Here is a 22,090-nt window from a genome sequence, read left to right as displayed (position 1 = left end):
CTAATAATGTTGGAGAAGCTGCCAGTTCTGGTGACGTAAGAAACCTTTATTTTTCTCACTGTTGCAGCCACAAAATACTCAAATAGTAAATAGTGAGAACAGTAACAGATAGAGAATGTAGTAGTTCATAATTCATTCAACACATGGATTACATACTGTGTGTTTGAATGCTTTGTGTGTTGAGTTTTAAAGTTATAGTTAGTTATAATCTACTTGTTGACACAAACTCATTGCCGGCGCACCTTTAAAAAGAATCTCTGATGTGAAAAAAAGAAAAGAAAACAGTGCTTCCTGCTCAGCTCTGGGCAGGCGCAGCTGGTGGGAGGAGCCTCTGTCGTCAGAAACACCAAGGATTTGTTTGTGCAAAAGTGAAACTAACACAGTCACTCACAGCCGGAGCAGAAATGGCGCAGAGAGCTCTGAACCAGGACGCCATAACTTGTTCCATCTGTTTGGATTTACTGAAGGATCCAGTGACTGTTCCCTGTGGACACAGCTACTGCATGGACTGTATTCAAACCCACTGGGACCAACAGGTGAGGTTCAGCTGCCCTCAGTGCAGAGAGAGCTTCACTCCCAGGCCTGTCCTGGTCAAAACCACAATGTTCGCTGATCTAGTGGAGGAGCTGAAGAGGACAGGGCTCACAGCGCCCCCTCCTGACCGCTGCTACGCTGGTCCTGGAGACGTGTCGTGTGATCTGTGCTCTGGGAGGAAGCTGAAAGCTGTTAAATCCTGTCTGCACTGTCTGGTCTCTTACTGTGAGAGCCACCTCCAGCCTCATCATGAAGTGGCCATGCTTCAGAAACACCAGCTGGTGGCGCCCTCCGACAAACTCCAGGAAAACCTCTGCTCTCAACACAACAAGCTGATGGAAATATTCTGCCGCACAGATGAGCAGGTCATCTGTTACCTCTGCAGCATGGACCAACACAAGGGCCATGACACGGTGTCCTGTGCAGCAGAGAGGGCCCAGAGACAGGAGGAGCTGCAGACCAGGAGGCCCCTGCTGCGCCAGAGCCTCCAGGACAAAGAGACGGAGCAGGAGAGGCTCCGACAGCAGGCCCAGGACATCAGCCACTCTGCCCAGACTGCAGTGCAGCGCAGCGGGGACGACTTCAGAGAGATGGCCCTGCTTTTAGAGAAGAGACGCTCTGAAGTGGAGCAGCAGATCCGGTCTGAAGAGCAGAGCCAACTACAGCAAGTCCAAGAGCTTCAGGACAAACTGCAGCGGGACGTCACTGAGCTGAAGAGGACCCTCTCTGAGCTGGACACACTGTCCCTCACACCAGACCATAACCAGTTCATACAGCTCTGTCCTCCTCTGGTGAGAGCCACACAAAGCACTGAGTCTGAGACAGAGTCCAGAATCCAGACCAGGACAAGGAGGAACTTAGAGGACCTGACCAGAGCTGTGTCAGAGCTCAAAGACAAACTGCAGCTCACTTTGAAAGAGTTTAAACTGTCTGAACCTGAACTCAACTTTAGAGAGGACTTCCTGAGATATGCATGTGATATTACACTCGACCCAAATACAGCCAACGATTATCTGTCTCTGTCTGAGGGAAACAGAAGAGCAACACATATGACCCAATCCCAAAGTCATCCTGATCATCCACACAGATTTAGTTCTTGGACCCAGGTGTTGAGCAGAGAGGGTCTGACGGGGCGTTGTTACTGGGAGGTGGAGTTGACCTGGAAGGGAGTGGTTTTTATCGGAGTAACATATAAAGATATCAACAGAAAAGGAGGTGTTGAATCTGCCTTTGGAATGAATAATAAATCCTGGGCCCTACAGTGTGAGAAAAGTCTCTACACATTTTGGTTCAACAGCGTCCTCTCAAAGGTACCGGGTCCAGTTTCAAACAGAGTGGGAGTTTACCTGGACCACAGCGCAGGAGCTCTGTCCTTCTACAGCGTTAAGGATCAAACCATGATCCTCCTGCACAGAGTCCAGACCACCTTCACTCAGCCTCTGCACGCTGGACTTGGGGTTTACAGGGGAGATTCTGCATGTTTTCCAAAACTCACATGACACTGCACTAGTTTTTTAAATGTTTGATCAAAGTTTCCTGCTGTACCTGCCATATTTACAAGGACTTCAAAATGACTGCTGTTCTTGTGTCTGTCCTGTGTCAAAAAGCTGAACATGTGTGATTTTATCGGTCTGACTCGTAAACAAGCTTCAAATTCAATAAACTTAGTCACATGGATTTGACCTTGATTTTATTTGATCATTTTAAACAAACTAGAAAATCTCTTCCTCCACACACGACTTTCTACACAAGAACAAATCAAAATCATAAATTAAACAAGTAATAACTTTGTTTTAGTCTGTGCTCATTTACTTCAAAATGTCAAAGGAAGTAAATGTTTTCTATAATGTCACTGAGTTTTCCCTGATAGTGGATTATTTTACTATGTCTGCAGTCAGATAATGGGGTTTTATCTGAGTTTTGGGCTCTGGAGGACGGTGTATGAGGGAAAATGATGTTTTTTGCTCCACTAATGAGTCTGAATCTTTTTGTCATTTATCTGAACATGAAAATAAAGTCTTGATGGACCAACCTTGTCATTCCTCATATCCAGTGTTTTTCATTTCTTATTTCTCGTGTTGCTTGGCCGTGTTTTAATGAAAAAGGTGCAGTTTGAATAGTTTACATCTACATTAGTGTCCAGTAAAACTGTATTGTAAAATTAAAGCTCATTAGTTTTAGGATTGATTTCTAAAAGTCATTTACCAGAAGCTTAAAGTTATTACCAATGCTGAAACATGTCAAGGTAAATCTATTTATCTACTTTACCCACCAAACATAGTAGTAGTAGTAGTAGTAGTAGTAGTAGTATGTTTCTGTATAAAGTCTGGTCTGAGCTTCACTGTAGTAATAACAATATAGTACAAAAAACCTAATGATAAAAATATCTGCATAGAAAGAGCACGAGTGCAGATTTATGATGTGTTTTGAATGAGGCTCATCTTGAATAAACGTGTCTCTAAAGTCTCTCTATCCAAAAGTTTTCCTTGGGGTCCATTTTACTGACGACCAGAGGAAGAATTGTGTCTTTCTTCTTCAAGACCTGGTTCAGTGAATGTAAAGCTAGAATGGAGCTAATGTGTAACAGAGGAGAGGTTGATAACAGCTCTGTTTGTAGGTTACTGCCTTTATGTTGGAAACTTGGACAACTCTAAATATTACGAGGAAATCCGAAATTCTTTAGCAAACGACTTCATGACGCAGTCTCTCCTGGTGCAGGACATTCGACTGGACAAAGCCAAGTGAGTGTGGACTTTATCTGCCTCATAGATGTGGCAACACAGTGATAACAACAGCAGGAATCACGTTATACTTGATGATGAATGTGTCGAATGCAGAAGACGATCAAATATACAAATACAGTTCCTAAAGTGGGATATTGAGCAAAGTCAATGTGATGTGTTTTTACGCTCATTTCACAATTTTGCAGGGTCACTTTTACAAAAATGCAAGAAAACCAGCCTGTAAGTTCATGAAATAGAGTTTCCAATAAACTAAAAGTCATAATGTTGTTCCATGACAAGAAAAAAAATCAGGTGTAGTTCCTTTAACCCCTTAACTCCCACCTGAACCGAGCACATTTTCTCCAGTTTGGCTTTACCCCAATCCAAAAGCTTCTGGAAAAAAGGTGCAACAAAACTGAGATGAAAACACTGATGGAAATGTGACAAAAAAGTGAGAAAACATTGACAAAAAAGTGGCGAAAAATTGATGAAAAAGTGGCAAAAATGTGATACAAATTTGACAAAAAATGCCAAAAATGGACAAAAAATAAAAAAAATTAAAATAAAAATTGGACAAAAAAATGACAAAATGATTTTAAAAAAATGACAAAAATGTAATAAAAAAATTAACGAAAAAATGACAAAAATGTCACAAAAAAATTCACAAAAAATTACAAAAATGTCACAAAAAAATGACAAAAATGTGATAAAAAAATGAAAAAAATGACAAAAAATGACAAAAATGAGTTGAACACCCAACAAAAAAATGATGGAAAAAAAATCTGATGACGTGAGGAAAAAGATCCTCTCGGTTCAGGCGGGAGTTAAGAGGTTAAAGCTCTTTCTAATAAGTGTTGAGACAAACGGCAAAGTTTTATCGCCCTGACTTCATCTCTGCTGCGATATTTATTTATTTGTATCAACATCAACTAAAATGTTCACGCTTCAGTTTAGGTTTGTCTAAAGGAGCCGCCTTCACATGTGTTCATTCCCGTTTATTCCCTTAAATTCCCGTTCATTCCCATGGGAAAGTTCCCACGTTGAAACTTCACAGAATTCTGCAAACTTATATTTTTTACCACGTTATGATTTTTTTCTCATCGAAAACATACCTGGAGCTGTGTGTTCGACCCACTTGCTCATCTTTGAGTAATCTTTGAATCTCCTCTAGTGGCTTTTCTCAGAACTCCAGCGACAGACCAGAAGACAAATCAATGCCTGGAACACTGTAGGTTTTAGTGGCGGCTCCCACAATCTGCTGAGTGTCTCTCCCTGCTCCCCAGCTCCTCCTGACCGTATCATCAGTGTGAATGAGATGGAGAGTGGGAAAAAGCTCGTGTTCACCGGTTTCTTCCTCCACAGCAGAAGCTCCTCCCAGCGACACTCTGTTTGTGAGGAACCTGCCAGTCAAAGTTCAGCCCAAACTCCTCAAGAAGATCTTCAAGAGCGCCGCGCAGATCCGCATTCCTCAGAGCGACGGGAAATCCAAGGGGTAAATCTTTTATGCAGGTTTGGTATCCACGTGTTGCAGGGAATCCCATCGATAAGACTCCGTCATCCAAGTCTGCGATTTCCTTTGTGGGAGACGGCTGCAGCAAACTCAAGAAGAAAGAGCTTTTCTTTACACTCTTGCAACGATATCTCCACTTCAGTCGCTCCAAAGACTTGAACTTTTCCATCATGGACTCGAGGTATTTCACACTTTTCTCCAGAGGGAATTTTTCCATATCTTAGACTGATTTACTGAGTTTCGAGCCTCAAAAAACAAGGCGAAATTTGAATTTTTGCATCATTTTTCTCCGGCTTATTTAAACCAAACAAGATCCAAAATCCCGTCTGAAAAGATCTTTGTAACGAATTGTTAGAGAAATAACAATGGTGTTCGAGAGGATAGATGAATGACAGGCAGCAGTCTGGATGTCTTATGCAGGAGAAGTTTATTTACCATCGGTGCGGGACCCGGAGACATGAACTCGAGACATTGCGCTAGTCCTACCATTCAAGTCTGTCTATGCTTCCACAGAAGAGGGATAAATACCCTCTCAGAGCGTCATACTGATACGCAAGCATTCAGTGGCAGAGAGTGGGCGCCTGAGCACCACAGTCAAGGCTATGACAGAGATAGTACGACTGTACAGCCTGACCCAGTATGATAAATAGCGATTTAATGTTATCCTCTAACACTCCTCCCTTTCAAAACTACAGCTTTCTAGTGGTTTTGACTAAGTGAAAAAATCAAAATTAAACGCCAGCCTAAAAATAAACCTGAATCAACTACCTAAGTTTCAATTTAATCCAAAACCAAGATTTTAGAATAAAATCAAAATTCAAATGGTTTATCTATGCCCTAAGTGGAAGCATACACAGAATTGACATTTCAAAACAACATTCAACACACTTCATGTAAAGTACCACAGTACACAGTTATACGGGTCATTGTGATGGAATTAAATGACCCCCCTCCCAGTGACCCCAAAGTACTGAGACATGTGCATCATTAGATTCACTAATCACCCAATCGGGGCAAATACTGCTACCAATAAAACACATGAATCAAGTACTAAAGGCGTGTAAAAGGGGGTACCATGACCAAACCTCAAATCCCCGACCTGATTGCCAATTATCAGGGATAAGTAAAAGATCATGGCCGCCAATCAGTTTCTCCTGCAAATGATATATTATTGGTCCAAGTCAGAAAATGTACATACAATAAAATACAAACACAACACAATATTCAAAGATATGAATCAATCAATTCTCATGAAAATCATATTCACATATTAAGAGAATGCTCATAGCAAACTATTAATCATGAAACAATCTTCATACCGGATGGTTAATTTCAACACAATACTTGTGAGGCCCGTCAAAACACCTCCAGGTGCTTCAGATCTATACGGATCACGAGTAGACTATCGTGCCGTAACACCTCTTGGTGTGTCTTTGGGATTATTCTGCCCACACACACCAAGAGTTCCCTATTGTCTTCCAAGTCTTCAGGTTGAAATAGAATGGCGTGGAGAATTGGCAGCGTCCATTGAGAAGGGTGCAAGCTCATACACTCGTGCACAATGAATTTTCCGTAAAATTCAAATCTAACGAGATCGTAAGCCTTATTATTTGTTATCCCTTGCTTCCAATGTTTTAATCAAGATTAAAAATAATGTTACTGAAAACTGCTATGCAAGAAACCATCATTCAGGACAAAATATATTAAATCCTCTTATACTTCAGGCGTAATGGCCTCTGAAATAGAGCTTAAAACCCTTCCTTTTTGACCTGAACATACCTGCAATGAGCAACACACACAAAACATAACATGAAAGAACCTCACCACAAGATAACCAAGTATTGAATACCTGCCCTTTTATCTTGTGAATCTGTACCTGCAAAGTTATGAATTGAAATAAAGTGAAATTGGTAAGTTGAATAACTAAGCCATAAAGAATAAGCACCAAAGATTAAAAAATATAAATGCAAAATCAAAATATAAGCTGAAAACTGACTGGACCAAAATGAGTAATAATATATAGAAAGAATAAAATAGAAAAATAAAAAATGCTAAAATAATAATAATAATAATAATAATAATAATAATAATAATAATAATAATAATAATAATAATAATAATAATAATAAAAAATAGGTAAATATAGAAATAAAGTATTTTTAAAAAATATATATCTAGCCTCACACTAAGTCCTAATCAATCTATATGCCAAATTCTGGCTTTAACGCTCCCTCGGTGTTGGCCACTAGTGACGGACTTCAGTGATATGGCCAGAAAAGAATAAACAAACACTAAATAAATGAACACTACATCTAAAATACATGCTGTAAAATTAAAAATACATGAAAGCTTATTAACTATAAAAGAGTATTAAAATATAAAATAATAAATGTCAAATATAAAGTAAATATGAATACACACAACTATGAAATAAGTAAATATAGCCAAGTAAAAATGTAAATATAGAATAAAAGCACTTATGAATATATAAATGAAAATAATAATGAGAAATGAATAATAAAATATAAAATAATTAATGTAAAAAATGTAAATATAAAATGAAAGCACTTATAAATATATAAATGAAAATAATAATGAAATATCAAGTAAATGTAAGAACAATGGGAGTGTGTAAGATGAATCTTTCCATTTAAACTTTATTCAAACTCCAATGGATGTGTGTTTGCCTTCCTGCCAGATCCAACCTGTCTCTCAGGTCGCCTGTGGAAAGAATGTTATACCTTGCAAACATCAACACATCAGTATAATTTCTACAAACTTACCGATTAAGTATGACTTTTCACCAGAGTCAGCTTCAGCCATCATGACATGAATATCAATCATTACTATCATTCGCAAGTTAAAATATTTGATGAGATAATAAGTGTTTCTTTCTCTTGCTTGGAAACACAAAATAGATACACAAAGGATACTGATGCTCAGGCACGACCTCCAGACATCCAGAACAAACCGACATTTTCTTCTTCCACGTTGCCTCCTGCAACAATAAAGAAGCACACACCGGCCTGCATAAGGCCATCTTTGATCATGCCATTGGTATTATTGTTCTCGGCTCATCAGCTCCTGTCCTGAATCAGACCCTCCTGCATCAGAATTCCTCCTGTAAATTCCCTGTCTCTGTGGGAAATTAACGTTATCAACCTGGAAATAATATGGATTAAAACATGTTACACACTCACAATCAAAACAATCACACTCTTTAATATCATTTTATAGTAAATATAAGAAATTAAATCATGGCATTAGTATGTTAGTATTAAGCAATAATGGCATTACACATTTCCTATTTTCAGAACAACTGGGTTTCACTTACACAACTTTTCTTCATTCTTTATTATGTTGCGTTATTTCTGATACTTTCCCTGTGTTTAATTATCAGGTTTTAGACTTGAAATTAAACTACTTGCTGTAACTTTTGTTTTCTCATTATTTGTTTATTTAGATCAGAAAGAGTCACAATTATTTCTACAGAGAGCAAATCTCCTCTGCTTCTTGGCCCCTCCTCTTTTTCAACAATTATAACGAGCTCCGTGTGCACCCAGAGTCGTGATTAGTGTTGAAAACTGGGCAATATACTTTTGAGGCCATAAGTGTGGCCTTTTGACTGACTCTTGAGATACTGGATTACACTGAAAACTCTTGCTAGTCCGAAATAAAACATGTTTGCCAGCACAACTTTCAAATTTGAAGACACCGCTTTACTTACACTGTATGCAAACCTCTTCATTAGGCTGCATACAACTCGAAATCACAGCCTCAGATCTAAAATCTAAGAACACACGATGCGTTCAAATCTGGATTCAGCCTCCACTGACAATTCTTGGCAAACAACACAATATTTCAACCTAAGCATCCTAAAGTTTTCCAATGTAAATGATCACCTTTATCATAAACGCTTCAAATTAACATACACCAGTATCTTCCACTGATCAAAATTTAGGACTTCTCATTTTACCTAAAACCGAAACCAACAACAAAATCCAGAATCAACTGCACAGTCAATTTCTGTGCAGAACTCACTCAATTTACTTAAATTAAATTCACGACATCTTTTATCAATTTCAGAAAGTTCAGAAAGAACATAAACACAAACAACAAATTGTTAAGCCTTAACCCTCCTTGGGTACTAACAAAAAATTAATCCCTACAGTCCTATCAACAAAACTATTTCACACGAGTGGTAACTTGTGGATATTTATCTTTCAAAGTTATGTTATCGGCTGTTACAGATCAATGCAACTGCGCTACACAGTAATTTGGGAATTACTCTATTTTTGAGAGGCTAAAATGTTGTTTATTGCATACTATTACTGACTGAACATTCAAATCTCTCTGTCTGTCGTTTTATTATTTTATTTTTGTAAAAAATTGTTATCTCTTAAAATATCCAATAAAATGTATTTATTTATTTATTTTAACTTGATTATTTTTGCTGTTTAAGATGCAGACTCATTGACCAATTTGAGCATTCTATAGTCAAAAATATCAAAATGAGAAAAAAAATAATAATTATAAATCGCAGCAAAAGAGGATCCCATGGGCCGCTGACCCATCGGCAAAAACACCAAAAATTGCTAAAAAAAAGTAAATATAAAATAAGTATATAGCAAAAAAACTTAAAAAATGTAGGTCCAAGTGGTACAGAGAGCAAGGCATCAGACCTGGGCAAATTGTGAGCACTAGTCCTCCTGCAGACGACTGTTCAAGGCTTTCGAGGGGCAGCAGCAGCGGGGCTTTTGTTGGCATGTTTTCGAGGACAGTTTCTCAGCGAGGCAGAGCAGACTCTCAGTTCGGTGGACGATCAGTTTGGCGGACTTTCTCTTCGGCAGACTATCGATTCGGTGAACTTTCATTTCAGGGTCTTTGAGCAATGCACTTGGACCAATGCCCACGCAACGCGCAACAGGCCCTTGCCTTTTCCCATCACCACCAAAAATGGCAAAGTAAAATCTAAAATCTAAAACCTACAAAATTCAGCATGTCCTATTACGCAAAGCATCACAAAAATAAAAGCAAAAATTCTGTACTTTATCAAAAAAGGCCCATCCTCAAAAGAGTCAATGCAGCATGCTTGAAAGTAAGCATAGTGTTATTCATTTCTCCTTTTGTCTTTAATGTGTTTAATTTTAGTTGCCTTTAGGTTCTTAAAACCACATCACTAAGATTAAAACATCAAGAATTGAGATACTGTACTACAAGTTTTCTTTAAATCTTTAACTATATTTTACTATATTAAATTCAATTGTCTATTCCAGACTTAAATTAAATTGGTCTCTAAAGTTTAATTTACACATTTCTGGTCAGGACCCCCAAAAACCCTTTGCGAACTATTCGAGATATAAAGTGTTTAGTAATTTAGACAATGTCAAGCAAAACAACACTTAAACTCTTTTATATTATTTGCATAATTTTCTTTTATTTGACCTCTTATATTCAAATCAGTGCTGTTTGCAATTAGGAATTATTTAAAATTCATATTATCTCAGTGCTCGCTATCTCCTGGGGGATCCTAACCCCTACTTTGGGAACAACTGTTCCGACTAATGTTGGAATTTATTAAGACACTTAGTTTGCATTCTAAACCTCTGGTTACCTTTGTCGCAAATATGTTTCTCCTAAACACAGTTTGGACTCCAGCTGACCTTGTCTTGAACCTTGTTCTCGAGGCATTACTTAGAAGAGCAAAGGAAGTGTTTTGACTACTCCAATCTAATCTTGGGCACAAAATGTAACAAAGCAAATACTTAAACTATCTTTAAAGGAACCAGGAAGCCAACCTGCCGTAATCTGGGCATCTCTCAATATTCAAATCTTTTATAAAGATTAACGATGTGCAACTCCTGTACAACTGAGAGCCTATATAGACATTCAGAGCCTAGAAAGACAGAGTTAAATTTCACTTTACCACAAGTCTAAACAGTGAAGACAAAATAACAAAATATAATATTTTTCAGGTCCTGGTACTTTTAGAACCAGGCCTACAAACTCAGGCTTCTCAAGCAAATCACAGCAGAACAACATTTATCCATCTATTCTATTATTGGGCTAATAAACTAAAAATGCAAGCCATTTCAACTTCTCGATTGTGCGCATTTTACTTTTAAATTTGTCTGACTGTGATCAATATCATTTGTTTTTATTGCTCATCACACCCAAGTCATACCTTTTACTAACATAACTACTTGTAGTTATACATCTTTCCCTCATAGAATTTTTCCTTGTGTATTTTAAAACCCAGTTGTTATACTCACAAGTTGCAGCTAAAACAGAGACATTGTGACATTGTGACACCGGAAATCAGTCCTCCACACAGTTCCTGTGGCCTGTAACAGATTATAAAGCAGCATCAATTCACAAAAATAACACATTTTTCAATTCATCATCACCGTCATGTGAACATCAATTGATTGTGATTCAAAATGCGGACATTGTTTACCCTACGGGGACTCTTAACTTGTATCATTGCTTTACCAATGCATTATCATTATTCAAAAGCATACCCCCCTATTCTATGAAATAGTTATAGCAAACAATGTTGGCATTTTGTTTTGTTAAACTGACTCAACAATCTTCCGAGGCAAGAGTTTATCAGGAACGCTCTGCTCATGGACCTTCACAGACAGAGACAAAACAATAACAGATAGGGGAAACAGTAGATGTGGACAGAGGAGACAAGGCAGAGACACAAAATGTGAGCATCACTCTCCCTGAATTATTCTTACTTTGAAATAAGTGAAAATGTTCATAATTTGGTCTAACATTATGTCATTGCATCTTGCTGAATGTCAAAGAAACCGAACAGCATCAGGTCACCCCTAACAACACAATCTGTCCTTTGTATAAAACTGACAGATCCCTTACTTTGTTCATTCAGACCCTTGTTCTTCTTTGACCCTGTGTCCGTGAAAACTCTCTACTCTCGTAGTTTGTTGCTTGTGAACACGGTCGGTGTTATACAGCAAGACCTTCACTTATAAGTCCAGATATAGGTGAAATCTCTGGCAAATTACTTATGTGAGAGTAACATTACTTTGAAATAATTTAGTTTTTACTCGCTCAAGTGCAGTGGTGGAAAGCAACAAAGTAAAAGCACAAGTACAAGCAAAAGGTAAAAGTATGGGCATCTTACTTTTCTTTAGTAAATTTATGATGAATGAACCTCTACTTTACTTCACTATATTTTTCAATTGGGTTAAAAGTAAAGCATTTTATTTTCAAAGTGACCTCATTACGATGAACTGGTTAGACCCAATTTAGACTTGGTTTAGTGGTTTAGTCTTTTAAACCTTGTTTTAAACCCGGTTCAAACCTAGTCCAATGGTTTACTCCTTTAAACCTTGTTTTAGACCTTGTTTAAACCAGATTCAAATGATTTTAAAATCCTGCACAATAATCTCTTAAATACCTTCACCTTCCGCTTATAAAGCACATTCCACAATGCATAACTCAACACTTCTACTTGAGTCAAAATCATGTCAGATACCTTCACTTCTTCTCAAGTAAAAAGAATCTGTATCTGCACTCTTAAGTAAGAGTGTCGAGCAATTCCTCCACCACTGGATTTTACTCGCTCAAGTGTACTCGAATGCTGTGAGTACTGAGTAACTGTGAGGATGGTGTTGCCTCTATTTTACTTTGTTGGTGTCAGTGTAATCTTATTACCAAAGAATGTACAGTTTTACTCAAATAAGCATGTTGTTATCGCAAAATAACTCAGTACACTTTATGTTCTCTGTGTGTCCATTATAGCCCTAAGAAAAAAATTCAAACAAACATCAAATAAACCAAGCAAACAAAGCAAACCAAGCAAGGAAGCACAGAATATGAAATATAAAAACATGGAAATAAAGATCTACTCGCTGCATCCAGAGCCATAGCCATCAGTTACATTTCTCTCAATGTTCATCAGTTGATTCTGGAGTTTCACAGTTAGATTAGAAATGAACAAACACAACAGCCTCCATAGGTTGTATATGGAGCGTACGTGTTCCTCTCTTTTGTGCACATCTCAAAAATCGGTGCTAAGCGGGTTATCTCTCTTAGGAGAAAAATATCCTAGGTTCATCTCCTACCCATAATCCCTTAGCACCAGTACAACTACTCTCTCTACTTCTTGTAACTATTCTATAGTCAGAAGAAAAATCAGCAGATGTATATTAAACCACAAGCTTTTATGACCACTAAAAACAGATAGTTCTATTCAAGTTTTCACACCAGCCTGTGGTCACAGTCCTCTGACTGTGGCGTATTTCTAAGTCCAACTGCCTTAGTAATTAATTACACGGCCTATGTAATTATTACCGACTCAATATTCAGCACTTAGTTCAAAATTAAAAGTAACATGAAACAACAGCTTTACACAGTAGCCCACAGCTTTTGCTTTGACCCACACTTGCTATCCGTAAACCAGACATAGAGACCAGTGACCTGGACCCAGACTCGTTTACAGCTTTCTGGAGCATTCTAGCTTCCTGGCTATGTCGGTGTGAGGCCTTTTGTTTGACACTAAAATTAACATTAAACAAAGCTTTACACTCAAGATAGTCTATAATATGTGTTCCTCACTCTTGCCTATGACGGCTATGTGGATAAACAGTAGAGTCAACAAGTTTAAAACCTGACCTACTCTAAACTGTATGCATGGAGCTTCACAGATTATTGCAGCTATTTCAGTTCAAGCTTTGTGCATCGGAATACCCCAGTCACCTAGTGGACCTAAAGTCCCTACTCTCGACCGGAACCAAACATCCAGAATTAACCGATAACATGAGATTATGTCATTTTTACTAATTGTACGTTTCCCATTGCATTGTTCTTTTTTCTATCAAGCATGAATCTGGTAAGGCCATTCCCCCTCCCTTTTATCAAAGGATAAAAATGCACCTACCAGATCAGCTGTAGACATGTTCGTTGACGCCAAATTGTTAGAGAAATAACAATGGTGTTCGAGAGGATAGATGAATGACAGGCAGCAGTCTGGATGTCTTATGCAGGAGAAGTTTATTTACCATCGGTGCGGGACCCGGAGACATGAACTCGAGACATTGCGCTAGTCCTACCATTCAAGTCTGTCTATGCTTCCACAGAAGAGGGATAAATACCCTCTCAGAGCGTCATACTGATACGCAAGCATTCAGTGGCAGAGAGTGGGCGCCTGAGCACCACAGTCAAGGCTATGACAGAGATAGTACGACTGTACAGCCTGACCCAGTATGATAAATAGCGATTTAATGTTATCCTCTAACACGAATATGTCACAAAATAAACACATGTGACATATTTACCACTTACCCCGCCTTAACCAAGTGTATTTACTCCAGTTCAGCTTTTTTTTTTTTATATATATTTTTATTATTTTTCTTTTAACTTCATTAGTTGTACATGGGAAATGATTTTGGTTAAAACATAGAACAGATACAAAAAAGGAAGAGCAAACAAATGGAAAAAAACAACAACAACTAAATAATAAGAAATATGAAAGAAGAGAAAAAATAAATGAATAAAAAATAATACTAATAACGCAGTCACACACGTTCTCTCACATACAGGTACAGACAAAGGCTAATTCATGGGCTATGGATACGATTCGTTGTACATACACTACAAAAAGTAAATATCAAGCATTGGCTTAAATGACTTGAATTGAGGAAATGTATCTTGTTTTGAGCGGTTTTCACTCATTCAGACACTTTCCCTGATCGGACCAAGTTTACTTTGCTTGTTTGAGGACATTTCTGACCAGTTCTAAGGTAAATCTTGCTTGAAATAAGAAAGTAAAATTGCCAATGAGATAAGAACTATTTTCTTACCCCATTGGCAAAGAAAATGACCTGAAATAAGAACGAAACGTATCGAAACGAGTCAGAAACATCTCAGAACAAGTGAAATAATCTCGGACAAATGCCCAAGAACTTCTTACCTAGTCAAAACAACTAAAATTTGGATTATCATGCTCAAATTGAGATGTTTATACTGATCTAGTTAAATACCAGACCAGAACATGTGAACATGATTGGCTGGAGCAGCACCACAGCGATTGCAGTTTGGGTTCACATCAGGAAAAATCCTCGCTAACATCTGGTTGGTCCAAAAACAGCGGTGCAGAATTTGACATTGCATAAAGGACTGTTTGGCACAGACAGAGGAGGTGTGGACTCTATTGAGAATTGAAAGCCAGAGGTCATCATTGAGGGTCACACTGAGCTCAGTCTGTAAAATGTTGCTGTATAAGATTGAAATCACACTCTTAAATGTTTGTGGTCGAGCTAGAATGAGGTCACCAGGATTTTTTTGTGGAGCGTTGGGAAACTGAGGGACCTTTTTTGATGTTTTTTACATTGAGACATTGAGCATTTTTGACAACAACATTCTTAGTATATTCAGATGGGGGAGGTGTATTAGAAAAAGTTAAAGCTGACAGGGATGAGGGGCTGCGAGATGATGCCTCCAGCTGTGGCCATGAAGGGGCATCGGCTCCCGGATGTCCGTAGAGCGAGTGGACTATTGGTCTGATGTTTGCAGCCCAGTAATAATACTGAAAGTTTGGTGCGGCCATACCTCCTGTCTTTTTTTGGTTGTTGCAAAGTGGTCCATGATATTCTGGGGGGGCTTGTCATTCCAGATGAAAGTTGTGATGAAGATTTTGGGATAAAAATTGGTAGACACTGGAAAAGATATGTAAACTTGGGTAAAATGTTCATTCGCACAGAGTTAATGCGGCCTGCAACAGAAAGGGGGAGGGATGACCAGTTCAGCTTTACCCAAATCTGAAAGCGACTCGACTGGGGAGCAACAGTACAGTATAACGGCTCATTTGAAAGCTAAGGCCTTCAAGACGGATCTTAACCTTTGTGTCAAGTTGTCGCACTTTTTTGTTGTTTTATTGTTGGTTTTGACGCTCTTCGGTCACATTTTTGTTGTGTTTTCATCCTCGTTTCTCGTTGCTATAGTGACATTTTTTCCGAGAAGCCAAACTGGAGAAAATGTGCTTGGTTCAGGTGGGGGTTAAGAGGTTAAACCAGGCTCGATCCATTATTCAGCTTTCGTCACCAAAATATTAACAATTTTACTCATTTTTACCAGTAAATGACCCTTTATGAAAACTTACTTAAAACTTTCAATACATTTGTTGCTCATATTTAATCGACAGCAAAGGTTTCACACTGATGTCTCTACATTTATTTTCCTCCCTCTTCACCTGCAGTGTCTTACCTTAATAATGTCCACAGCACTGACCAGACACTGCACATGTTTGAAATGCCGGGTTACAGGATGTAGATTTCTGAGCTCAGATTAGAAACCGCTGGATGGAGCGTTTATTGAACTTATTGATACAGCGTGTTTGCCTTTTCCTGCACAGATTTGCTTTTGTGGAGTTTGCGTCTGTGGCACATGCGGCGAAGGCTCTGAAGTCGTCCAAAAACAGTGCGATTCAGAAGAGGCCGCTCAAAGTCCAGTTTGGTTTGAAGTGGAAAGCCGAGCCGGCACAAGGTTGGTGACACAGCGGACTGCATTCAGACCAAATCAATCAGTAAATGGTGATAGTCGTGCTTTATGATGGTTGTTCCAGTCCCGTCTAAAACCCTGATTGTCCTGGGCCTCCATGAGAAAACCACAGCGGACACTCTGACCGAGGCGTTTGAGGGAGCCTCCAGTTCACGGATATTTGTGGATAAAGACACTGGACTGTCAAGGAAGTGAGTCAAACAGGAAGTGCACAGATGGGATTGTATGAGTGAGATACTGGAGCTGTACACACATGAGGTAACCTGCAGGGGGCAGCACACAGTGGTACTTAAAACCAGGACTGCACCACATTATAGATGAAGAAGAGACACAATGATGAGAGCTTGTTCTTTGTGCTTCAAGAGGATCAAGATAGAAAGAAAATAAATAATAATAACAAATTATTGAAATTTATAGATGGTCATTTTGAAATAGGAAAAGTCTTTCCTCCTAATCTCAGAGCTGTTGGTCTTTTCCTTTAGTTCTGCCGGTCAAAGTGCAGGTCATGAGTGAGCAGTAGGAAAAACAGTCTCACATCAAATAGGACAAATTAATCAGACAATTGAAAATGCTGATTGAAAACACTGGATACAGTGGATTAACTGGCATAGGCGTGTGGCGCCTCCCAGTGGCCATCATGTGTATGTGGTGATTACAAGTGTTAGGGCTGTCACGATGATTACTATGTCGATGTATCGCTCAAGAAATGTCACGTAATTTTTTTAAAAATTTTTTCAATATTTATCGTCTGTACATTTATTACATTTTTTGTCGCAGTTTTCTAATGTAAAACTTTATTTTTGCCCTTAAGGCTTTGCTGTACTTTTTAAACAAACACTCTCGGGCCAGTGTATCGGACACTTATCTTGAAGTCACGTGCTCATTAATGACACATTACAATGAGTCTGGAGCTGGGCCTCTGTGAATCACTCTCATTTGCTCCTTAGGTTTGGCTTTGTGGACTTTGAGAGCACTGACTCGTGCAGACGAGCCAAAGAGGCAGCGGAGGACGTTGAGATCGACGGGAAAAAAGTGGGCGTGGCCTTCGCTCGGCCCAAACACTCCCAGGCCCCGGACACCGGAGAGAGAGGACAGCACAGAGGAGCCAAGAACGGCCAAACTCCAGGTAATGAACAATGTACTGAGGGCAATGGTTCATGGGCTGCAGTTCTACATTCAGGATCTGCCAATATCATAAACATGATCCTTCACATGTAAATATGTTTTCAAACAGATCAAAGTGAGAGAAGCACACTGTGTTGTGCTGGTTTGCAAATCACAACTAAACTAATCAGGAAAGTGTTGATTTGATTCAGTTATTGATATTCCAGAGCAAACATAAATGTACAGTAGAACTAATCCAAATCCAACAGACGCTGTGATGCACTGGGTCTGTAAAATGGGTTTTTATTAACATTATAATAAATAGAAAAAATACTATTTCTAAATTGATCAGGGGCCAGATTGAAGCATCAGGAGACCGAGTGTGGCCCACGGGCCTGACTTAGTGTATGAATATATTGGAGGAAATATAACATAATTGAAGACTCTGTGTCCACATTATGGGGACTTTAACCACATGTTGTAATTTCTTCAAACACAACTTCTAATTGACTTAATCATTCTGGAGTTTAATGTGTTTGTGCTGAGAAAAAAAGCAATAAAAAGTTGTTCTTTTTCAGGGAAAGGAAAGAAGAAAACCAAAGTGGTAAATAAAAACTGAGCTGCTCTTCAAGGTTCCTTTTTGTTCAGCAAACTCCAATACAACACACGACTGATTCCTTCACTTTTGTTCTGTGAATATGTAGAAAGATGAGCTGCTCTTTGTCATATTTTGACGTGAAGAAGTTTGGGATCATATTTTCGTGCGAGCAGCAGATGAAGTGTCCTTTTGAGCACGAGCACAAATATCTTTGATTATTTATACATTTGTTCAATGACGCTCAACTTTGTAATGAATTTAAAAATAAAAAAATCATGTTACATTTTTAAGTGTCTGGTCTGTGTTCATACATGTGTGACTTTTGTTTATGTTTTACTTTATGCATGTAGATGACATCATTTTACAAAGGCATGAGGCTGTAGGCCTGTAACTGATCCTTCACTTTGTCTTCTTGTGTTGAAGAAAGATATTGGGATTATGAATGTGCAGCGACAGACTGTTGTTCTGCTTGTTTAGCTCCATGTAGAGCGCTGGGCTCAGAACTACGAGTGTGTGAGATCGATCCTGACCTGTCTTTTTTTTTAACTGGGAAGAACATTATCGGCGCCTATAGGGCTGGGTCCTGTTAAACAATAAATGAACGACTGAAGAACAGTTCACGTAGGCTACAGTTAGCTTTCTGCATGTTTGCTAACATAACTACAGCTCTACTTTTACTGCTAAACTCTGCTCTACAACTGCACCTGCTTGTTTAGTCACGTCATGAAGTTTGAATTCTCAGTGATGCTGTTTGTCAGATTAGTCATTCAGCCGCCCCCGCCTTTTTGCCCTTTTAAGGAACGGGCTTCGTAGGAGGAGACTTGGCAGCCATGTAAGTTTCTCAGACGACTCGGGACCTTTATAATGAATGAGGCTGAATGGGACCCACTAATCTTGAATGATTAAATCTATGGTCTTTCTCTCAACCCTGAAGTTCTGGAAGAAGAGAAGGCCTGTGCTGGTATTTATTGTACATTTACTCTTACCCTCTGCCTTAACCCAGAACATTTTCTCCAGTTCGGCTTTACCCAAATCTAAAAATGTCTTGCCTAAAGGCCAGAGTAACGCATCATTTGAAAGCTAAGACCTACAAAACTGATGTAAGATTTTTCCTCGCATTGTTGCAGCTTTTTTCTCGCCCCTGTTGATGCTTTTTGCTGTGTTTTCATCCTCATTCACTTCTCGTTTTTGTCGCGATTTGAATGTTTTTCCGAGAAGCTTTTAGATTTGGGTGAAGTCGAACTGGAGAAAATGTGCTCGGTTCAGGCGAAGGGTTCAGAGGTCAACATTACTACAGCGATGCACTTCATAGGCCTCAATCCCGTCTGCTTCATTTCTCATAAATTCAGCCTTTAGCCCTTTGGTCAAGTTTGCTGGACACTATATTTCCAAACCAGACAGGACGTTACGTAATTCTGCCACACGACTATATCACTATATAATTATGAAGACGTTATTTATTTATTCATCTTTTCACCTACACATGTATCTTTCTTTGGCTTTGATTACTCTGAAAGCTGTTCCTATGAAGAACTTTGTGGAACTCAGATGCTCAAATTAAAAATGGAATTGAATTGAATTGAAGATACAATCATTTTTTTAAATTCAGAACCAAACTGGAAATGACTTGGAAGATTCTAAACTTGAGACTGAAGATGCACAAGGTTCTATTTAGTGATAAAACCTCATATTAATATCACAATGTGTTACAGGTAGAACAACATGGTAACACTTTACATTACGGGCCGGTAAGTCCATGGTACTTATAGTGGTAATTACTAGTAATGCCAGTGGTACTTATTGTGGCACTAAAAGTGGTAATTACTAGTAATTGGGGGTAGGGTTAGGGAGTCACAGAGTTACTAAGAGATACAGGGGTAACTCTTAGTAATGAAGGTTGTACTTCTATTTACTACACTGTAAATTCCAACTCATTGCACTTAATTGGAATAAGTTGTAAACCCGATGCATAACTATTACTCCCAATGTTAAGCCATGATTACTAGTAACGCTAGTATGATTAAGACGGCTTTCACAGTATTCATTGCTTATGATACAAGTTCTGATTACTAGACATGTTAGTACTGGCAACTGGGAATTCCGAGTACTGATTACTTTTGTTACTTAAATATGGCCTTAACCTGTACTATTATGCTTAGTACTGGTTAATGGAACATTCCTGCTCCCTTTATGGTTTATTGGTTATTCCCATTAATTAAGCTTTACAAATTTAGTACAAGATATAAATGTTGTAATAAAGCAAAACAAAGTGTAGTTATAAAGTCAATTTATTTAACATTAACACAGTGTAAAACACTTACATTTTTAGGTGAAATTAATGATAGAAAATCTCTATTTCTGCAGTTATAGTTCACATCAGTCCAAACAGGTGGATTAGTCTGTACTGAGCCGATGAAGACGAGGAGCTGAAGTGTCTCAGAAGGTTTCACAGACTCTGTACATGCAGCAGGTTCTGCAGACTCACAGCAGGAGGAAGGGCATCTTTGTAAATCACCCTCAAGTCTTCATTAGCCTGGTCAGATTTCTGTAAGACATAAAAAGAACAAAAATACTTTAGATACAAGTCCCAATGGCAAGACCAAAACCTACAGGTAAAATGTTGCTTTGTCTCATCCAAACATCTCAGCTCTGACTCTGTCTCACCTCAGTGTGTTCAGCTCCAGCCTCAGCAGATCCTTCAACAGCTGCTCTTCAGTCTGACACTGGACACACACAAACCATTCACAAATGTTATTTCACATCCAACTTATGGCCACTTTATCAGAATATAACGATGAGTGCCGTCTTGCCTATAGCCTGGATGCTGAGATGGTCTCAGAGTTTTCACAGCAGTTCAGACTTCTGTAAAACAAAGAATTACAATCACCAAGCTCAGTAAAAACAGATAAAAAAGACTATGGACTTCCTCAGAGTTTTATGACAATAAGGATAAACTATCATATAAAAAATCAGGATTGATATTTATATATTTATATTATATTTGTACTAATACTAAAGTCATTTGAATGTCTCACCTCAGCTTGTTCAGCTCCGTCTCATCAGGTCTTTCCACAGCTGGACTCCTCAGTCTGACACTGGACACACAAACCATTTAAAAGATTATTTTACTAAATTACATGCTGTTTAAAACACTGATCAGTGCAGTCTTACCTTCAGCCTTGATGTAGAGTCAGTCTCTAAATCTTCACAGCTGTGGGAATAAAAGAAAAACTTTAATCATAACCAGCAGTATTAGATGTTGTGGACAGGCTACACCTGATTTAACATTTGAAATAATGAGTATTACATTAATATGGCCAAAGCTAATATGTAGATGGTCCATGAGTAAAAAATGCACAAATGACTGTGCTGCTGCTGCTTCACTTTTGCACGAGAACACTCAGTAAATTACCCTTAAGTATCTATTTTCTGTCTTTAAAAGACACGTCTGGAGCTTTACTACTTAAATTTGTATCACTAATGTTAGACAGGCCACTGTGCGGTCACCAAATTAAAAAACAAATGTGTTATAAGGTAGAGCAAGAGCGTTATTGCATTTTTCAAATATAAAAAAATACTGAAAAAAAACTAAAATAGCAACGATACATCAAACTCTCAGAGCAAACACAAATATATGCAAAGACACACTCACCTTATGTCGATTAATGAGAAATAAAACAGAAAAGGTCCTGTTTTCTGCTGTTTCTGCTGATGATGCACTGAGGCTGTTCAACACTTCTCTTTTGAATTCAAAACAGTTCAGAGCAACCTGATTGGCTCATTCTGTACATGTGACATATGACCTGAGCCAATCACGGGCAGCATAGGTTACAGCTTAGTTTTGTCAGTTACGATTACTAGACAGTCAAGTTCCCGTTACAGGGGGGCAGTAGAGGACACTGGGGGGGTTAGTGAGAGTTACTAAAACCATGTACTGGATAAAGAGAAAAGCAAGTCAAGCCAATGTTCAGCCAATATTATTCGAAACTGGCAAATCCTAGTAAGTGGGACAGAATCTGATAATGGATACTTTAGATTGAGCGTGAGCACAACAGGACGACAAATAATCATTACTGGCATCATGTAAAGTTAGTC

The 22,090-nt window shown here is 38.5% G+C and overlaps 1 protein-coding gene and 1 long non-coding RNA gene across 2 annotated transcripts; both read left to right on the top strand.

Moving 5' to 3' along the window:
• Positions 1 to 404: 404 nt before the first annotated feature.
• Positions 405 to 2,033, top strand: LOC306972239 (tripartite motif-containing protein 16-like; the record flags this gene model as incomplete). Its single annotated transcript, XM_079568787.1, has 1 exon — positions 405 to 2,033. One exon carries the CDS (start codon positions 405 to 407, stop codon positions 2,031 to 2,033), a length of 1,629 nt encoding a protein of 542 aa, XP_079424913.1.
• A 2,680-nt stretch (positions 2,034 to 4,713) lies between these two features.
• LOC306972558 lies at positions 4,714 to 16,454 on the top strand. The gene is made up of 3 exons (XR_013793504.1): positions 4,714 to 4,749; positions 16,148 to 16,278; positions 16,358 to 16,454. It is a non-coding gene; the product is annotated as an uncharacterized lncRNA (long non-coding RNA).
• The last annotated feature ends 5,636 nt before the right edge of the window (positions 16,455 to 22,090 follow it).

Source organism: Gobius niger (assembly GCF_951799975.1).
Source record: "Gobius niger genome assembly, chromosome: 13".
Taxonomy (NCBI): Eukaryota; Metazoa; Chordata; class Actinopteri; order Gobiiformes; family Gobiidae; genus Gobius; species Gobius niger.
The sequence above is the reverse complement of the archived record's forward strand: the minus strand, read 5'-3'. Positions and strand labels throughout refer to the sequence as shown.